This window comes from Tachyglossus aculeatus, chromosome 9 (genome assembly GCF_015852505.1).
Source record: "Tachyglossus aculeatus isolate mTacAcu1 chromosome 9, mTacAcu1.pri, whole genome shotgun sequence".
NCBI lineage: Eukaryota > Metazoa > Chordata > Mammalia > Monotremata > Tachyglossidae > Tachyglossus > Tachyglossus aculeatus.
In genome coordinates, this window is record NC_052074.1 from 9503176 (window position 1) to 9521188 (window position 18013).

Consider the following 18013-nt stretch of genomic DNA (forward strand, 5'->3'; position numbering starts at 1 on the left):
GTAGAGACTGCCTCTATGTGTTGCCAATTTGTACTTCCCAAGCGCTTAGTACGGTGCTCTGCACATAGTAACCACTCAATAAATACGATTGATGATGATGATGATGAAGTCACTTCACTTCTCTGAGCCTCAGTTCCCTCATCTGTAAAATGGGGATGAAGACTGTGAGCCCCTCCGTGGGACAACCTGATCACCTTGTAACATCCCCAGTGCTTAGAATGGTGCTTTGCACATAGTAAGTGCTTAATAAATGCCGTTAAAAAAAAAAATCCAGGGAAATCACCACTGGCTTTTACATGTCTTCCCACATATCGGCGAGGAAATTCCTAAAGATGACTTGATTTGCAGCCCGGAAATTGAGGTTGCCTACTAAAAGGACGGAGCAGGATGCGTGCCCTTTCTTTAACTGCACGGCCTTTACTACTCTACTCCCATAGCGTGCCCATACCTCCATGATGACAATATATTTATATATTTATTTTACTTGTACATATCTATTCTATTTCTTTTATTTTGTTAGTATGTTTGGTTTTGTTCTCTGTCTCCCCCTTTGAGACTGTGAGCCCACTGTTGGGTAGGGACTGTCTCTAGATGTTGCCAACTTGGACTTCCCAAGCGCTTAGTACAGTGCTCTGCACAAAGTAAGCGCTCAATAAATACGATTGATTGATTGATTGATGATGATGGTATTTGCTAAGTGCTTACTATGTGCAAAGCACTGTTCTAAGCGCTGAGGGGGATGCAAGGTGATCAAGCTGACTCAAATGGGGCTCCCAATCTTAATCCCCATTTTAATAATAATAATAATAATAATGGTGGCATTTATTAAGCGCTTACTATGTGCAAAGCACTGTTCTAAGCGCTGGGGGGGATACAAGGTGATCAAGCTGCCTCACATGGCGCTCCCAATCTTAATCTCCATTTTAATAATAATAATGGTGGCATTTATTAAGTGCTTACTATGCGCAAAGCACTGTTCTAAGCGCTGGGGGGGATACAAGGTGATCAAGCTGCCTTACGTGGGGCTCCCAATCTTAATCCCCATTTTAATAATAATAATAATAATGGTGGCATTTATTAAGCGCTTACTATGTGCAAAGCACTGTTCTAAGCGCTGGGGAAATACAAGGTGATCAGGTTGTCCCACGGGGGGCTCACAGTCTTAATCCCCATTTTACAGATGAGGTAACTGAGGCCCGGAGAAGTGAAGTGACTGGCCCAAAGTCACACAGCTGACAATTGGTGGAGCCGGGATTTGAACCCATGACCTCTGACTCCAAAGCCCGGGCTCTTTCCGCTGAGCCACGCTGCTGCTTCTCTAGAGAAGTGAAGTGACTCGCTCAGGGTCACACGGCAGATGAGTGGTGGAGTTGGGATTAGAACCCAGGTTCTCAGACTCCCAAGCCTGTGCTCTTTCCACTAGGCCATCGTGCATTCCCTCATGGTGCCTGCTTATTTTAGTGTTGGTTTATGTATATATGTTTGTACCTATTTACTACTCTGTTTACTTATTTATTTATTTTACTTGTACCTATCTATTCTACTTATTTTATTTTGTTAGTATGTTTGGTTTTGTTCTCTGTCTCCCCCTTTTAGACTGTGAGCCCACTGTTGGGGAGGGACTGTCTCTATACGTTGCCAACTTGTACTTCCCAAGCGCTTAGTACAGTGCTCTGCACACAGTAAGCGCTCAATAAATACGACTGATTGATTGATTAGTTTCCTCCTGCTAGGCAGAGAGAAGCCTGAGGTCAGGAATGGGGTCTTCTAACTCTAGGTTTTGGGGTGGTTTTTTTGTGGTATTTAAGTGCTTACTATGTGCCAGGCACTGCACTAAACACAGGGGTGGATACCAGCTAATCAGGTCGGGTACAGTCCCTCTGTCCCACCTGGGGCTCCCAGTTTTCATCCCCATTTCCCAGATGAGGTCAGTGAGGCACACAGAAGTGAAGTGACTTGCCCAAGGTCACCCTACAGACACGGGTCAGAGCCGGGATTAGACACTTGTCTGCTGTGTGACCTGGGTTAAGTCATTTCAGCATGGCATGGTGGATATATGTATATGTTTGTATGTACTTATTATTACTCTATTTTATTTGTACATATTTATTTTGTTAAGATGGCTGGTTTTGTTCTCTGTCTCCCCCTTCTAGACTGTGAGCCCACTGGTGGGTAGGGACCGTCTCTCTATGTTGCTACCTTGGACTTCCCAAGCGCTTAGTCCAGTGCTCTGCACACAGTAAGCGCTCAATACATACGATTGAATGAATGAATGAATGAATGAATGAATGAGGAGGCTTCCCCTCCAGCTGTGGCCTTTCCTTCCCGTTACCTGCTCCTGCAGCTCCAGATGCTGCTGCTCCTGCAGCTGCTCCTCCAGCTCCTGCTGCTCCTGCTGCTTCTGCAGCTCCAGATGTTGCAGCTCCTGCTGCTTCTGCAGCTCCTGCAGCTCCAGATGCTGCTGCTCCTGCAGCTCCTCCAGCTCCTGCAACTCCAGATGCTGCTGCTCCTGCAGCTCCTGCAGCTCCTGCAGCTCCAGATGCTGCTGCTCCTGCAGCTCCTGCAAGTCCTGCAGCTCCTGCAGCTGCGATTCTTCCTGCAGGAAGGCGGGCTGGGGCCCCTCGGCCATCAGCCGGCTACAGGCCTCCCCCAGGGACAATGACAAAGACAATGATGAGCCCCCTGTTGGGTAGGGACCGCCTCTAGATGTTGCCAGCTTGTCCTTCCCAAGCGCTTAGTCCAGTGCTCTGCACCCAGTAAGCGCTCAATAAATGCGATTGATTGATTGACAATGACAGTCCGGGGATGCGACGAGTATCAGCTCAGCGCCTTCTACCCACGCAGGGACGGAACGCAGCCGGCCGACGCGCGCATGCGCAGCTCCGCCGACATCGCGCCGAAAAGAAAAAAAGACGCGGTCTTGAGGCGCCGCTTCGTTCGATTGGCTAGGGCGGCGGGGGAAGGACCAATCAGGAGAGAGGGAAGTAGCGCTCCCGCCCTAAGTGTCTTCCGCCGGGCCAATCGCAGTCGCCGATTGGAGCCCGCCCCGCCCCCCCCCCAAGGAGAGCTTGGGGAGCCTCAGGCCGTTTGGCGCCCGCGCCCGCCCTCTCCCGCCTCCTCGGTGGACAACGGGTTTTTTGGGGTTCATTCATTCATTCATTTTCTTTTTTTTTCTTTCTTTCTTCTTTTTCTTTTTCTTTCCTTCCTTCTTTCTTTCTTTCTTCTTTCTTTTTCTCTTTTTCTTCCTTCCTTCTTTTTCATCCTTCCTTCTTTCTTTCTTCTTTCTTTTCTTTCTTTTTCTTTCTTCCTTCCTTCCTTCTTTCTTTTTTCTTTTTCTTTCTTTCTTTTCTTTCTTTTTCTTTCTTCCTTCCTTCTTCTTTCTTTCTTTCTCCCTTCTTTCCTTCTTTCTTCCTTCCTTCCTTTTCTTTCTTTCTTTCTTCCTTCCTTCCTTCTTTCTTTTTCTTTTCTTTTTCTTTCTTTCATTCCATCGGATTTATTGAGCGCTTTACTGTGCGCAAAGCACTGTACAAGTTTTTTTTTTTGGTTTATTTATATTTGCTTATTCATTCATTCAGTCGTATTTATTGAGCGCTCACTGTGAGCAGAGCACTGTACAAGTTTTTTTATGTATGTGTTCACTCATTCAATCGCATTTATTGAGCGCTTACTGTGTGCAGAGCACTGTACAAAGTTTTTTGGGTTTTTTGTACTTGTTCATTCATTCATTCCATCGTATTTATTGAGCGCTTACTGTGTGCAAAGCACTGTACAAGTTTTTTTTTTGGTTTGTCTTTGCTCATTCATTCATTCATTCATTCAATCGTACTTATTGAGTGCTCACTGTGTGCAGAGCACTGTACAAGTTTTTTTATGTGTGTGTTCACTCATTCAATCGTATTTATTGAGCGCTTACTGTGTGCAGAGCACTGTACAGTTTTTTGTTTTTTTTTTGCATTTGTTCATTCATTCATTCCATCGTATTTATCGAGCACTTACTGTGCACCGAGCACTGTACAAGTTTTTTTTGTATTTGCTCATTCATTCATTCAATCGTATTTATTGAGCGCTTACTGTATTCATTCATTCCATCGTATTTATCGAGCACTTATTGTGTGCAGAGCACTGTACAAGGTTTTGGGGTTTTTTGTATTTGTTCATTCATTCCATCGTATTTAATGAGCGCTTACTGTGTGCAGAGCACTGTTCAAGTTTTTTGTATTTGTTCATTCATTCATTCCATCGTATTTATTGAACGCCGTGTGCAGAGCACTGTACAATTTTTGTATTTGTTCATTCATTCATATTTATTGAGCGCTTACTGTATTTGTTCATTCCATCGTATTTATTGAGCACTTACTGTGTGCAGAGCACTGTACAAGTTTTTTTGTATTTGTTCATTCATTCATTCCATCATATTTGAGCGCTTACTGTGTGCAGAGCACTGTACAAGGTTTTTTGTATTTGTTCATTCATTCATTCCATCATATTTATTGAGCACTGTACAATTTTTTTGTATTTGTTCATTCAATTGTATTTATTGAGCGCTTACTGTATTTGCTCATTCATTCCATCGTTATTGAGCGCTTACTGTGTGCAGAGCACTGTACAAGTTTTTTTTGTTTTTTGTATTTGTTCATTCATTCATTCATTCAATCGTATTTATTGAGCGCTTACTGTGTGCAGAGCACTGTACTAAGCGCTTGGGAAGTACAAGCTGGCAACATAGACGGTCCCTACCCAACAGTGGGCTCACAGTCTAGAAGGGGAAGACAGAGAACAAAACAAAACATATTAACAAAATAAAATAAATAGAATAGATATGTACAAGGAAAATAGAGTAATGAATATGCACAAACTTATATACATCTATATCACCACAATCAATCCACCTATGCATCTCATACACCTATGCTTACAGAGAAGCAGCGTGGCTCAGTGGAAAGAGCCCGGGCTTGGGAGTCAGAGGTCGTGAGTTCTAATCCCGGCTCTGCCGCTTGTCAGCTGGGTGACTTTGGGCAAGTCACTTACCTTCCCTGTGCCTCAGTTACCTCACCTTTAGAATAGGGATTAAGACTGTGAGCCCCATGTGGGACAACCTGATTACCTTGTATTCCCCCCCGCCAGATGCTGAAAACAGTGCTTTGCACATAGTAACACATGCCACATGTCTGCTGTGTGACCTTGGGCAAGTCACTTAACTTCTCTGAGCCTCAGTTACTCCATCTGTAAAACGGAGATTAAGACTGTGAGCCCCATGTGGGACGACTTGATCACCTTGTATCCCCCCCCAGCGCTTAGAACAGTGCTTTGCACATAGTAAGCACCTAACAAACGCCATTACTATTATAGTAAGCGCTTAATAAATTCCACCAGAATTATAGTGTCATCACACTGAATCTCCCCTCAGAAAACAATTCCAGATATTAAACTCTTCAAAAGAGAGAGAGAGATGCTTTTCGAAACAAAAAATTTTTATTTGTGTTGACAGTTTTCAAGTGGGTGCCAACTGGAAGCCCAGCACAGGGATTCGGCAAAGAAACAGAGTCTTCAGAACAATGACAAAAAACACCACAGCGACACTGCCACTATAGCTGTATATTCTTTAAATCACCTCCGTATCACTGGCTAGTTTATCGAGTGTTCACCTGGGAAGGAGAAAAACAAGTTGTGAAACTGGACATGAGTTGGTATGGAAGAAGAGTAAAGCGGCAGAATTCTTCAAATCCACTCACCACATCGTCGATCTTGAGGATACTGCGGACCGTTTCGGTAGCCAAGGTCAGAGCACTGACCGACACCAACAAGGGCTGGACCACCAACTCCTCCAAAATGTTGGAAATTCCACCCTTCAAGAATGATTACCTTTTTTAGTGTGGATACCTTTCGATTCCTCTCTATGAAACATCAAAGTTTTATTTCTATTGAATTCCAATCAATACAATGAAGTCTTTGGGGAATAGTCTGATATCTAGAAATACGTTGCAGACCCTGCAAGTTCAAAATACCACGAGTTGGAAGTGCTACCTTTCGAACGTTGATGCCGGCGGTTTTCTCTCCTTGCGCATGTCTGTTTCGTAGTTCTGTGACAGTGGAAATGGGATTAAGGCCCGCATTTTCAGCCAGCGTAGAGGGAATGACTTCCATGGCATCTGCAAAAGCACGTACACAGTAGGACTCCATGCCACTCAAAGCGCGGGAGTATTCGGTTAAACGCAAGGCCAGCTCTATCTCTGGAGCACCGCCTCCTGCAATCAGAGCTCTGAAAATCACAGACAGAGATTCAGTTTTTTCCCCCTCCCCCAAATAGAAAAGTCAGTTAAAAAAAAAAGGCAGCGAACCCACCCCCTCCCTCCAAATTGCGCTGGTAATAATATTCACGTGTGGTAAGACTTCACCCTCGGTGGAAGGAATTGGCAAAGAGAAAGGAGTGATAAAGGCACACTACCTCTTTTTCACTAGACAGCGAATGACACACAGAGCGTCGTGAATCGAACGCTCAGCTTCTTCAATCACCAATTTGTTAGAGCCACGAACCACAATTGTAACTGTTTTCCCAGGACTTGCACAGCCTGTAATCTGCAGCAAATAAAGAGTGCAGTCAGATATCTGAGAAGGAAAAACAAGGGCATTTTTGAAACTTGCAAATTACGCTCATTAATTACGCTCATTACCTTAAGCAGCTTGCCTGAGCCATTTAAATTGACTTCCTCTGCTACCTCTGCAGAGCCCAGCATTTCAGCAGTGAACTGGTCAATGTGAGCAACTGGTTTGGTTCCAATGGTCTGTAAAAACCAAATTTGAAAGGCACAAGTGATGAATTATACTACCTACTGAGTCCACCAATTCAAATGAATCATTTCATGATAAGAACGACTTCACTTACCTTACAAGTAAATTCAATGTCTTCTCTTTCAATATCTTTGACCACCATTATCTTCATTTTGTTCAGAAAATGCAAAGCCAGATCACTAAGAGCATCTCTAAAACAAAAAAAAAAAACCAAAAAACTTGACATGAAAAACCCTACGTTCAACTATTTAACAATATTACGCGCTTAGGACAGTGCTCTGTAAACATTAAGCGCTCGATAAATAGCACTGACTGTAGTAATAACAGTATTTACGTGTGCCAAGTAGTGTACTAAAGCTATCTTTCACCATGGCCAAATAAAAAGTAAATCGGACTATTTAACTCATCATTAGGTCCCTACGGTATTTTAAAGTCACTAAGCCACTCAGAAGGTCAAAACGATAAGCAGAAGTAGAAAGCACGACTTCCTCACCTCTCTTATTAGTAAATTGGCCCCCGATTGGGATACATCAGACTATTCAAGGATAATTGAAAACAAACATTTTCATAATAACCAAGTGGAAAAATTGGCAATTACAACCCTTTATTGGCAGGATATTTTCTTGTTCTCTATCCTCCTGGGATCCAATTAGAAAAGCTACGCATTATTCCTAAATTCACAGATTTGCCAGATGGTGTGCAAAGTCGCCGAGCCCTCAGAGTTGGCTAACTGTCTATGTTTAATTCCTGAAATAGGGCAATTAAAATATTCTAAAACCTAAATAATAAGCAGTTTGTTTCCCTAACACAACTGACAGACCTGAGAATAGACTTCTGTATTAGAAGCACGTTACATCCAGTTTTCTTAATTTGCTTCACCAGGTTTAGGATGTAGGCTCTCTCTTCACGCAAAACTCTGTCCATCTGAGCATAGTCAGAAACAACAATTTGGTTTTCCATCTGTTGAGGAAAAGATAATGTAGAGTTAGCAATTTGGCTTGGGAAAGATATGTTCCAACCCATATCGAAGACTTTCCCAAGTAGCAGGAGATTGCACTATCATTTCTAGTAAATACGATTGATTCTAGTAGTGGGTAGTATTTGTATTTATTGGACACCTGCTTGGTGCAATGCACTGGGCTAAGCTCTTATAAAGTGATATGTTGCCTATCCGCTAAGGAGCTTACACTCTAATGGGGAAGAAACACCAAAACTGGAAATAAATAAATGTATAAATACCCACGTTCTCACCTCTGGCCTAGAACTCCCCTACCCCACTTCATATCCCAAAGACCACCTGACAAAACCCTTATTTTCCCCTAACTACCCTCCTCTCTGGTTTGCCTGGACACTCCCAATTCGAACCCCTTAAACATTTAATAATAATAATGGCATTTATTAAGCGCTATGTGCTAAGCACTGTTATTACCTGTATATATGTATGTACATATTTATTACTCTATTTTACTTGTCCATAGCTATTCTATTTATTTTATTTTGTTAGTATGTTTGGTTTATGTTCTCTGTCTCCCCCTTTTAGACTGTGAGCCCACTGCTGGGTAGGGACTGTCTCTATATGTTGCCAACTTGTACTTCCCAAGCGCTTAGTACAGTGCTCTGCACATAGTAAGCGCTCAATAAATACAACTGATGATGATGATGACGTTCTAAATGCTGCGCACTGTTCTAAGCGCTTGATATTCACCCCACCCTCAGCCCTTGGCTCACGGTGGACGGGGACTGTGTCTTCCAAATCTGTTTCTCATTTCCCCAAGCGCTTAGTACAGTGTTCAGTGCTCTTTACAGAGGAAGCGCTCGATAAATACAAGCAAATGATTAAATCCTAGATACGGCTGGTGGATTTCTTCTATTTAAAATGCCAGGAATGAACTGGGGGAGGCTTGCTGGAGGAGGGATTTTTTAGGGTGTGATAGAACTGATTAAGGCAGAAAATTGTAACCCTTTTCCTTTGAACACCAGGTCCAAAGGTAAATTTGGAACAAACAGGAGGCTCTAGCATGGTCTGGGGCCGGGCTCGGCCTAGGCTCAATCTAGCCTTCTGTCTCAGGTTAGCAGCAGATTGGTGCAGCAGCTGTTGTTTTACCACGCCACCGTGAAAAAATGTAATCTGATCCTAGAGATGCCACCTTTTCATCTTCAGCACGGGGGCTAAACAGGGGCAGGAATTTTCGGGGGCCAAGGAGGACTTAGAAGGAACAGGTTTCCAAGACTCAACAGGCCAGAAAGCCCCCATTTTGGCTGCCTGCCTAGCAGACCAGCCTGTTTGCTGGGTTTGAAAACTAGACCACCCATCTCTTCAAAACTGAACACTTCCACCAGCCGGTTCATACTTACATCTGTTTTGGGAGCAGACAAGCAAAACTGAATAAGGCCAATCTTGGCTTTTTCGACTCTGGTCACACCAGTATTTGCCACCTTCTGCGTGAGGACCAAGCCTTCTACCAATTCGCAATCATCAATAGTACCTCTAAGGGGGGGGGACAGGGAAAAAGAGTGATGAGCTAAACATGTGAGCACTTAAAAAAAAATCCAAGCCCCCCAAATCGGTATTGTATCTCACTAGTGGAACAAGTGCTCCAATTTAACTGTGGTTTAAATTGGAGCACAACCACAACCATGGTATTTAACAGACAGATTATAGTCATTTCATCTACTGCCTGACTTCTAAGACATATACTCACCCTTATTCATTCATTCAATTGTATTTATTGAGCGTTTATTATGTGCCTGACTTCTAAGACATATAAACTCACCCTTATTCATTCATTCAACTGTATTGAGCATTTACTGTGTGCAGACCACTGTACTAAGCGCTTGGGAAACACAAGCTGGTTTAAATTGGAGCACAACCACAACCATGGTACTTAACAGACAGATGATAGTCATTTCATCTACTGCCTGACTTCTAAGACATATAAACTCACCCTTATTCATTCATTCAACTGTATTGAGTATTTACTGTGTGCAGAGCACTGTACTATGCGCTTGGGAAATACAAGCTGACAACATACAGACAGTCCCTACCTCTCTTGGCTAGTTTAAATCTTACGTTCATTGCTGAAAACATATAGAGTTTCTCACCCCAGCTTTTTAACTATCTTAATGTCTCGAAGATCTACACTCGTGGCGGTGGTTGGGTCGATCACCTTCATCACTGCATCTACGCTCATTGGAGAAAGCAGGCTTGAGTACTGAGATACAACCTGCATAAATTTAACGAAAGTGAAATCAACTTCCGAAGCAGCGTGATGGGAAAAATCAAGTTACAAAGAGTGGAACATCATCCTGATTTTCTCCATTGATAACTATTACCAATTTTTCATCACAAACACATAGCCCCCCGCCCCCCAAACAAAAACAAAAGAAAATAACTATACTGGCAAAACAGTTTTTTACTTCCAAGTCGGTAACCACCCTGTAGGGGCTTAAAGCTGAACTCTTCAGTTTTTTACCCTTAACACATCAGGTGGCTTGGTGACTTGCAAAATGAGTCTCATTTCTTCTTACCTTTGAGTTCAGGGAAGTGGTCGCACTGTTCAACAAAGTCTCTCTATCACTCAGTTCCACAGGTTGGGCCATTTTAGTTAAGATTTCAACACCCTTATCCACAGCCTTCTGGAATGACTCTGAAATGATGGTTGGGTGTATCCCTGCCAGTTTGAAAGTCAAGCTGTTAGCCGAATTTAATAGACGGTAAACGCACTTTATGACACAAAATATTCTTAAATTATCTGATGCTATATCTTCCAAATTTTTCATAGAAAATGTCGGGAGTCCCCACTGTAGATTGCCCCTTTAATTTCTGGGCTGCCTTTCTGCTGACTGGATACTACTTTTAGGTTCAGGGGTGAGCAATAACCCAAAACCTCTATGAGGGAGAATAAGAAAGCACTCATACATGTGTTAAGTGAAGCAGAAACAAATTTAAAATCCACTTGAGAAAGAGGATCCTATTTTCTGAACATCAACTGGGCACACAGCACTCATACTAAGTGCTTGGAAAGGTTACCTCAAAATAAATGTCCTCAAAGCTTTTACATCGTAATTTCTACGTTCCATCTTTTGCTGTATCGTTTAGCTACCATCTAAGCTACCTACCCTTTTGAAGAAGTTTGGTACAGGAGTCCAGCAGAGACCCAGCAATAATTACAACAGATGTAGTGCCATCACCCGCTTCAATATCTTGGGCTTTGGACAGCTCCACCAGCTAGGGAACCAAAACATACACAAGTTATACTCACTACAAACCTATTATTGGGTTAGATTCTCATTACACTCTGTGGGCAGGGAGTGTGTCTGTTGTACTCCACTAAGCACTTAGTACAGTGCCCTATAAATACGAGATTGATCAATTACAATTAATTACTTCATCAGCCTGCCTCGCCACCACTATCAGGAAAGAAATTATGGAATATAGGCAGTTGGACTTTAGCAGGCCTAAACTCACAGTAGAGCCCAAATCAAGAGTGATTTAGTTGCATTAATCTGTTGTACACATAAGACTTTCATCCGAAGGTAACAGCCTAAAATTAAACTACACGCCACTAAAAGGCCGCAGAAAGTCTGATCTAAATATACTGTCAGAAGCTCAGTGACTTGTTCTGCTTGTAATAACAATAATGACGGCATTTATTAAGTGCTTACTATGTGCAAAGCACTGTTCTAAGCGCTGGGGTGGTTACAAGGTGATCAGGTTGTCCCACGGGGGGGCTCACAGTCTTCATCCCCATTTTACAGATGAGGTAACCGAGGCACAGAGAAGTTAAGCGACTTGCCCAAAGTCACACAGATGACAATTGGCGGAGCTGGGATTTGAACCCATGACCTCTGACTCCAAAGCCCATGCTCTTTCCACTGAGCCACGCTGCTTCTCATAGGTTTCTTCATTAGGTAATGACTAACAGATAAATCACTTAGTTGAAGGAAATGCCGTTAAATATCTTTTACCATAAAAATATCCACAAAATTCTGTACAAAAACAGTTTTAACTCATAGAAAACTCTTCAGGCATTATTCTTTCCCAAAAGGTATCCTTTTAAGGTTTTCATTTTCATAGAACAAATTTAAAATTAATACCATTCTGGCTGCTGGGTGCAAAACTTGCATTTGTTTTAGAATAGTGGCTCCATCATTAGTAATGGTCACATCTCCTTTTCCATCTTGAATCTGAAAGTTTAAATAACAAATTTTAAAAAGCTCAGTATCCATTAAACTTGTTAAAGAATATTCACAAACCCAGCAGTTTGGCAGTTTAAGAGGCCATTTACCACAAATCCCTATTTTTCTCTATCACCCATCTCACTGTTTCTTAAAATGTATTTTTAGATAAACATATTGGACTAATAGCCAGGGATAATATGAAAATAGCAATTATATTTTTTGTGTTCTTGTACATAAAGTTTTATTCATGCATTCTTAGACATAAATGTTATTGTCTGACAACTTGTCCTTCCTCATTCTTGAAGAATGTCCTGGAAGGGAGAGAGATCTCCTTTTTTTGTAATCTTAAAGCATCTAAAAATAGCACTATACACCAGCAGGTGCTCCATAAAGGCTTCTGACATTGACATGGTGTCATCAAGACCAATTTATTTGTGTTCCAAGATTTTGAAGGAAAAAGAGCAGTTTTTACCATTTTATCCATTCCTTTTGGTCCGAGGCTTGTTCTAATAGCATCAGCAACCGCTGGGAAGGAGGCAAAAAAGGGGGAAAAAAAATCAACATCGTCAATGAAAGGAAAGCCCCTTCGGCTAAAAAAGATCAATATCACAAGATCAAAAATACATCTTTCCACAATATGGCAACACATTCAATTGTGGGAAATACGTGCATTGTACTCTCCTCCAAATACCAAGATGGTAAAATCAAACAGTAAGCACTTACTACCAACAAAAACAACAAACGAACAAATTTCAAGTACTGATAGAGATTTTTGACTGCTTTATTTTACATGAAGGATAATGACAACAGTAGCTGTTCAAGCTGGTGTGAAGTAACTGCTAATAAAATGGATAGAAAATATGATGTTTACAACCAATTTCAAGTAATAACAGTTGAATGACTGTGGAGGCATAAGCCTACGCTTATCTTCAATAAAGCTTTCAGTAGGTCCAGTGACGCAGATGAATTTGGTCTGAAATACTACCTTGTCCTTGGCCCAAAGAAACTGAGCCACAAAAAGTGGATACAACCATGAAAAATGACTGCAGATACTTTCTGTGGAATAGAAAATTTCACTTATAATCTTGATTATGCAATATCCTATGGACGGGGTGCCTGCAGGCCACACCAGGCAAGCTACCCTGGGGACAACAACCTGCCCAAACTGGGTTTAGAAATCTGATCACTCCTGCCTGGAAGGAGGCAGGATCAAAAGGAGCATTTTGGATAAGAGATACTGAACTGGGTGGACGGGAAACCAAGACTTTATTCTCACTTCATTATGAACGTGCTCTATAATCTATGAAAAACCTCCCCAAACTTCTATCATCTTCTGACTCTAAACTGAGGATACGAATGGCCTGCTAATAATAATAACAATAATAATAATGATGCTATGTGCGGGGCACTGTATTAAGCACTGGAGTGAATACAAGCAAATCAGGTTTATTCATTTATTCGTATTTAGTGCGCACTGGGTCCAAAACGCTGGGACAGTATAATGCAGTATAATATAGTATGTAGTATATATACGCTATATATATATATATAGTATACGCTGGGACAGTATAATATAGTACAGTATAATAGACATTCCTGCCACAACGAGCTCATACGGACACAGTCCTAATCCTCATTTCACAGATGAGGAAACTGAGGCACAGAGAAGTGACTTGCCCAAGATCACATGGCAGATAAGTGGGGGGCCTGGGATTAAAACCCAGATCCTCCTGACTCTGGAACATGAACACTGTACCGGTGATTCCTAATCACTTCTCGAGGGACTGAAATACCGGAGAGGTCTATGTAGGAAAGAGAATATAATAATTTCTGGCATTTGTTAAGCACTTACTATGTGCCAAGCACTGTTCTGAGCGCCGGGGTAGATACTAGAGTGTGAGCCCATTGTGGGCAGGGATTGTCTCTGCTGCTGAATCGTAGTTCCCAAGCGCTTAGTACAGTGGGCGGCACACAGTGAGCGCTCAATAAATAAGATTTATATTGGCCTTCCCCTTTCCTCTGCTCCTCCTCCCCTCCCCACAGCACTTGTGTATATTAGTAACGTATTTGTTACTGTGATTAATGATGTGTAGTTATAATTCTATTTATCTATTCTGATGGTATTGACACCTGTCTACTTGTTTCATTGTTTCACTGTCCCTTCATTGTCTCCCCTTCTAGACTGGGAGCCCGTTGTTGGGTAGGGACCGTCTCTAGATGTTGCTGATTTATACTTCCCAAGCGCTTTGTACAGTGCTCTGCACACAGTAAGCGCTCAATAAATACGCCTGAATGAATAATAATAATAATAATGGCAGTTATTAAGCGCTTACTATGTGCAGAGCACTGTTCTAAGCGCTGGGGAATTTACAAGGTGATCAGGTTGTCCCACGTGGGGCTCACAGTCTTCATCCCCATTTTACAGATGAGGGAACTGAGGCCCAGAGAAGTTAAGTGACTTGCCCAAAGTCACACAGTTGACAAGTGGTGGAATGTTACAGTGAACGAACATGATAAATGAATAGAAGAATGACTATTAAATAGGAATGAATGAATGCAGGATAATCAGGTTGTCCCTCGTGGGGCTCCGTTTTAATTTTAGCGGCAAGAGCCCGGGCTTGGAGTCAGAGGTCATGGGTTCTAATCCCAACTCCGCCGCTTGTCAGCTGTGTGACCTTGGGCAAGTCACTTTTCAGTGCCTCGGTTCCCTTATCCCCCTCTGTAAAATGGGGGTGAAGACTGTTAGCCTCACGTGGGACAACCTGATTACCTTATATCTACCCCAGCGCTTGGCGCATAGTAAGCACTTAGTACAGTGCTCTGCACATGGTAAGCGCTCAATAAATACGATTGATGATACACCAACATTATTATTACCCCAGCGCTTAGAACAGTGCTTGGCACACAGTAAGCGCTTAACATATACCAACATTAGAGAAGCAGCGTGGCTCAATGGAAAGAGCGCGGGCTTGGGAGTCCACTCAATAAATACGACTGATTGATTGGGAGTCAGAGGTCATGGGTTCGAATGCCAGCTCAGCCACTTGTCAGCTGTGTGACCTTGGGCAAGCCACTTCAATTCTCTGTGCCTCAGTTACCTCATCTATAAAATGGGGATTAAGACTGTGAGCCCCACATAGGACAACCTGATCGCCTCGTATCCCCCAGCACTTAGAACAGTGCTCTACACATAGTAAGCGCTTAAATACCATCATTATTATTATTATCCCCATTTTACAGATGATGTAACTGAGGCCCAGAGAATAATAATAATGGCGGCGTTTGTTAAGCGCTTACTATGTGCCAAACACTGTTCTAAGCGCTGGGAAGTGAAACGGCATGCCCGAAGACACACAGCAGAGGAGTGGCGGAGAAGGGATTAGAACCCAGGTCCTGATTTCCATACTTAGGGGCATGCTTCCATACTCAGAAAAGCAACATGGCCCGGGTTTGGGAGTCACAGGTCATGGGTTCGAATCCCGGCTCCGCCGCCAATTAGCTGTGTGACTTTGGGCAAGTCACTTCACTTCTCTGTGCCTCAGTTCCCTCACCTGTAAAATGAGGATGAAGGCTGTGAGCCCCATGTGGGATAACCTGATCACCTTGCATTTCATTCATTGATTCAACTGTATTTATTGAGCGCTTACTGTGTGCAGAGCTCTGTACTAAGCACTTGGGAAGCACAAATCGGCAACATATAGAGACGGTCCCTACCCAACAACAGGCTGCCAGTCTAGAAGGCAGGGACAGATAATGAAACAAGAAAGGCGTCAATAGCAATTCATTCAGTCGTATTTACTGAGCGCTTACTGTGTGCAGAGCACTGTACTAAGCGCTTGGGGAGGACAAATCGACAAGAGATAGTGAAGGTCCCTACCCGACAACGGGCTCACAGTCTAGAAGGGGGAGACAATTAAGCAGTGTGGCTCACTGGCAAGAGCACGGGCTTTGAAGTCAGAGGTCATGGGTTCAAATCCCGGCTCCGCCAATTGCCAGCTGTGTGACTTTGGGCAAGTCACTTCACTTCTCCGGGCCTCAGTTCCCTCATCTGTAAAATGGGGATTAAGACTGTGAGCCTCCTGTGGGACAACCTGATCACCCTGTAACCTCCCCAGCGCTTAGAACAGTGCTCTGCACATAGTAAACGCTTAACAAATACCACTATTATTATTATTATTCTGTGGGCCTCAGTCACCTCCTCTATAAAATGAGGGATGAAGACTGTGAGCCCCCCGTGGGACAACCTGATCGCCTTGTAACCTCCCCAGCGCTAAGTACAGTGCTTTGCACATAGTAAGCGCTTAACAAATGCCACTATCATTATTATTATTCTGTGGGCCTCAGTCACCTCCTCTATAAAATGGGGGATGAAGACTATGAGCCCCCCCATGGGACAACCTGATCACCTTGTAACCTCCCCAGCGCTTAGAACAGTGCTTTGCACATAGTAAACGCTTAACAAATACCACTATTATTATTATTATTCTGGGGGCCTCAGTCACCTCCTCTGTAAAATGGGGGATGAAGACTGTGAGCTCCCCGTGGGACAACCTGATCGCCTTGTAACCTCCCCAGCGCTTAGCACATAATAAGAGCTTAACAAATACCACTATTATTATTATTACTATTCTGTAGGCCTCAGTCCCCTCCTCTGTAAAATGGGGGATGAAGACTGTGAGCCCCCCGTGGGACAACCTGATCAGCTTGTAATGTCCCCAGCGCTTAGCACATAGTAAACGCTTAACAAATGCCACTATGATTATTATTATTCTGTGGGCCTCAGTCACCTCCTCTATAAAATGGGGGATGAAGACTATGAGCCCCCCCATGGGACAACCTGATCACCTTGTAACCTCCCCAGCGCTTAGAACAGTGCTTTGCACATAGTAAACGCTTAACAAATACCACTATTATTATTATTATTCTGGGGGCCTCAGTCACCTCCTCTGTAAAATGGGGGATGAAGACTGTGAGCTCCCCGTGGGACAACCTGATCGCCTTGTAACCTCCCCAGCGCTTAGCACATAATAAGAGCTTAACAAATACCACTATTATTATTATTACTATTCTGTAGGCCTCAGTCCCCTCCTCTGTAAAATGGGGGAGAAGACTGTGAGCCCCCCGTGGGACAACCTGATCAGCTTGTAACGTCCCCAGCGCTTAGCACATAGTAAACGCTTAACAAATGCCACTATTATTATTATTCTGTGGGCCTCAGTCCCCTCCTCTGTAAAATGGGGGATGAAGACTGTAAGCCCCCCGTGGGACAACCTGATCGCCTTGTAACCTCCCCAGCGCTCAGCACATAGTAAACGCTTAACAAATGCCACTATTATTATTATTCTGTAGGTCTCAGTCCCCTCCTCTGTAAAATGGGGGTGAAGACTGGGAGCCCCCCGTGGGACAACCTGATCAGCTGTAACGTCCCCAGCGTTTAGCACATAGTAAGCGCTTAACAAATACCACTATTATTATTATTCTGTAGGCCTCAGTCCCCTCCTCTGTAAAATGGGGGTGAAGACTGTGAGCCCCCCGTGGGACAACCTGATCAGCTTGTAACGTCCCCACGTTTAGCACATAGTAAGCGCTTAACAAATACCACTATTATTATTATTATGTGGGCCTCAGTCCCCTCCTCTGTAAAATGGGGGTGAAGACTGTGAGCCCCCCGTGGGACAAGCTGATCGCCTTGTAACCTCCCCAGCGCTTAGCACAGTGTTTAGCACATAGTAAGCGCTTATCAAAGGGCATCATTAATTGATTAATTGTTTAACGGATTGAGCGTCGCCGGTTGCTGTGGGGCGGTACCTTTGGCGGCCGAGATGTTGCTGAAGCGGATCTGGGCGGGTTTATCGCGGTCCTGGTAGGCCCCTTTGGCCCCGGCCGGGCCGCCCCGGGGGGACACGGTCTCCGGCATCTCGGCCTGGCCTCGGATGGGCTCGGGGGCGGCGGATGGCGGAGGATGGCGGCGGATGGAGACGGATGGAAACGGATGGACGACGATGGCGGCAGCTCGGCCCCGGCCTGTGGCGCCTCACGCCCC

At 43.6% G+C, this 18013-nt stretch overlaps 1 protein-coding gene across 1 annotated transcript; it reads right to left on the bottom strand.

The window, feature by feature from the left end:
* Nucleotides 1-5450: 5450 nt before the first annotated feature.
* Nucleotides 5451-17979, bottom strand: CCT4 (chaperonin containing TCP1 subunit 4). The gene is made up of 14 exons (XM_038751652.1): nt 17779-17979; nt 12443-12495; nt 11887-11976; nt 10909-11017; nt 10318-10460; nt 9892-10013; nt 9145-9277; nt 7610-7749; nt 6884-6980; nt 6672-6782; nt 6446-6576; nt 6025-6259; nt 5733-5846; nt 5451-5645 (listed from the first exon to the last, which is right to left on the bottom strand). Exons 1-14 carry the CDS (start codon nt 17885-17887, stop codon nt 5631-5633), a joined length of 1602 nt encoding a protein of 533 aa, XP_038607580.1. The 5' UTR covers nt 17888-17979; the 3' UTR covers nt 5451-5630.
* Between the last annotated feature and the right edge of the window lie 34 nt (nt 17980-18013).

Coding starts and splice junctions, on each gene's coding strand:
- CCT4 (XM_038751652.1), bottom strand. CDS start 17,887: ATGCCGGAGACCGTGTCCCCCCGGGGCGGCCCGGCCGGGGCCAAAGGG. Junction 12,496..17,778: donor CAACATCTCGGCCGCCAAAG/GTACCGCCCCAC, acceptor CCTCCTTCCCAG/CGGTTGCTGATGCTATTAGA. Junction 6,981..7,609: donor ATACAGAAGTCTATTCTCAG/GTCTGTCAGTTG, acceptor TTTTTGTTTTAG/AGATGCTCTTAGTGATCTGG.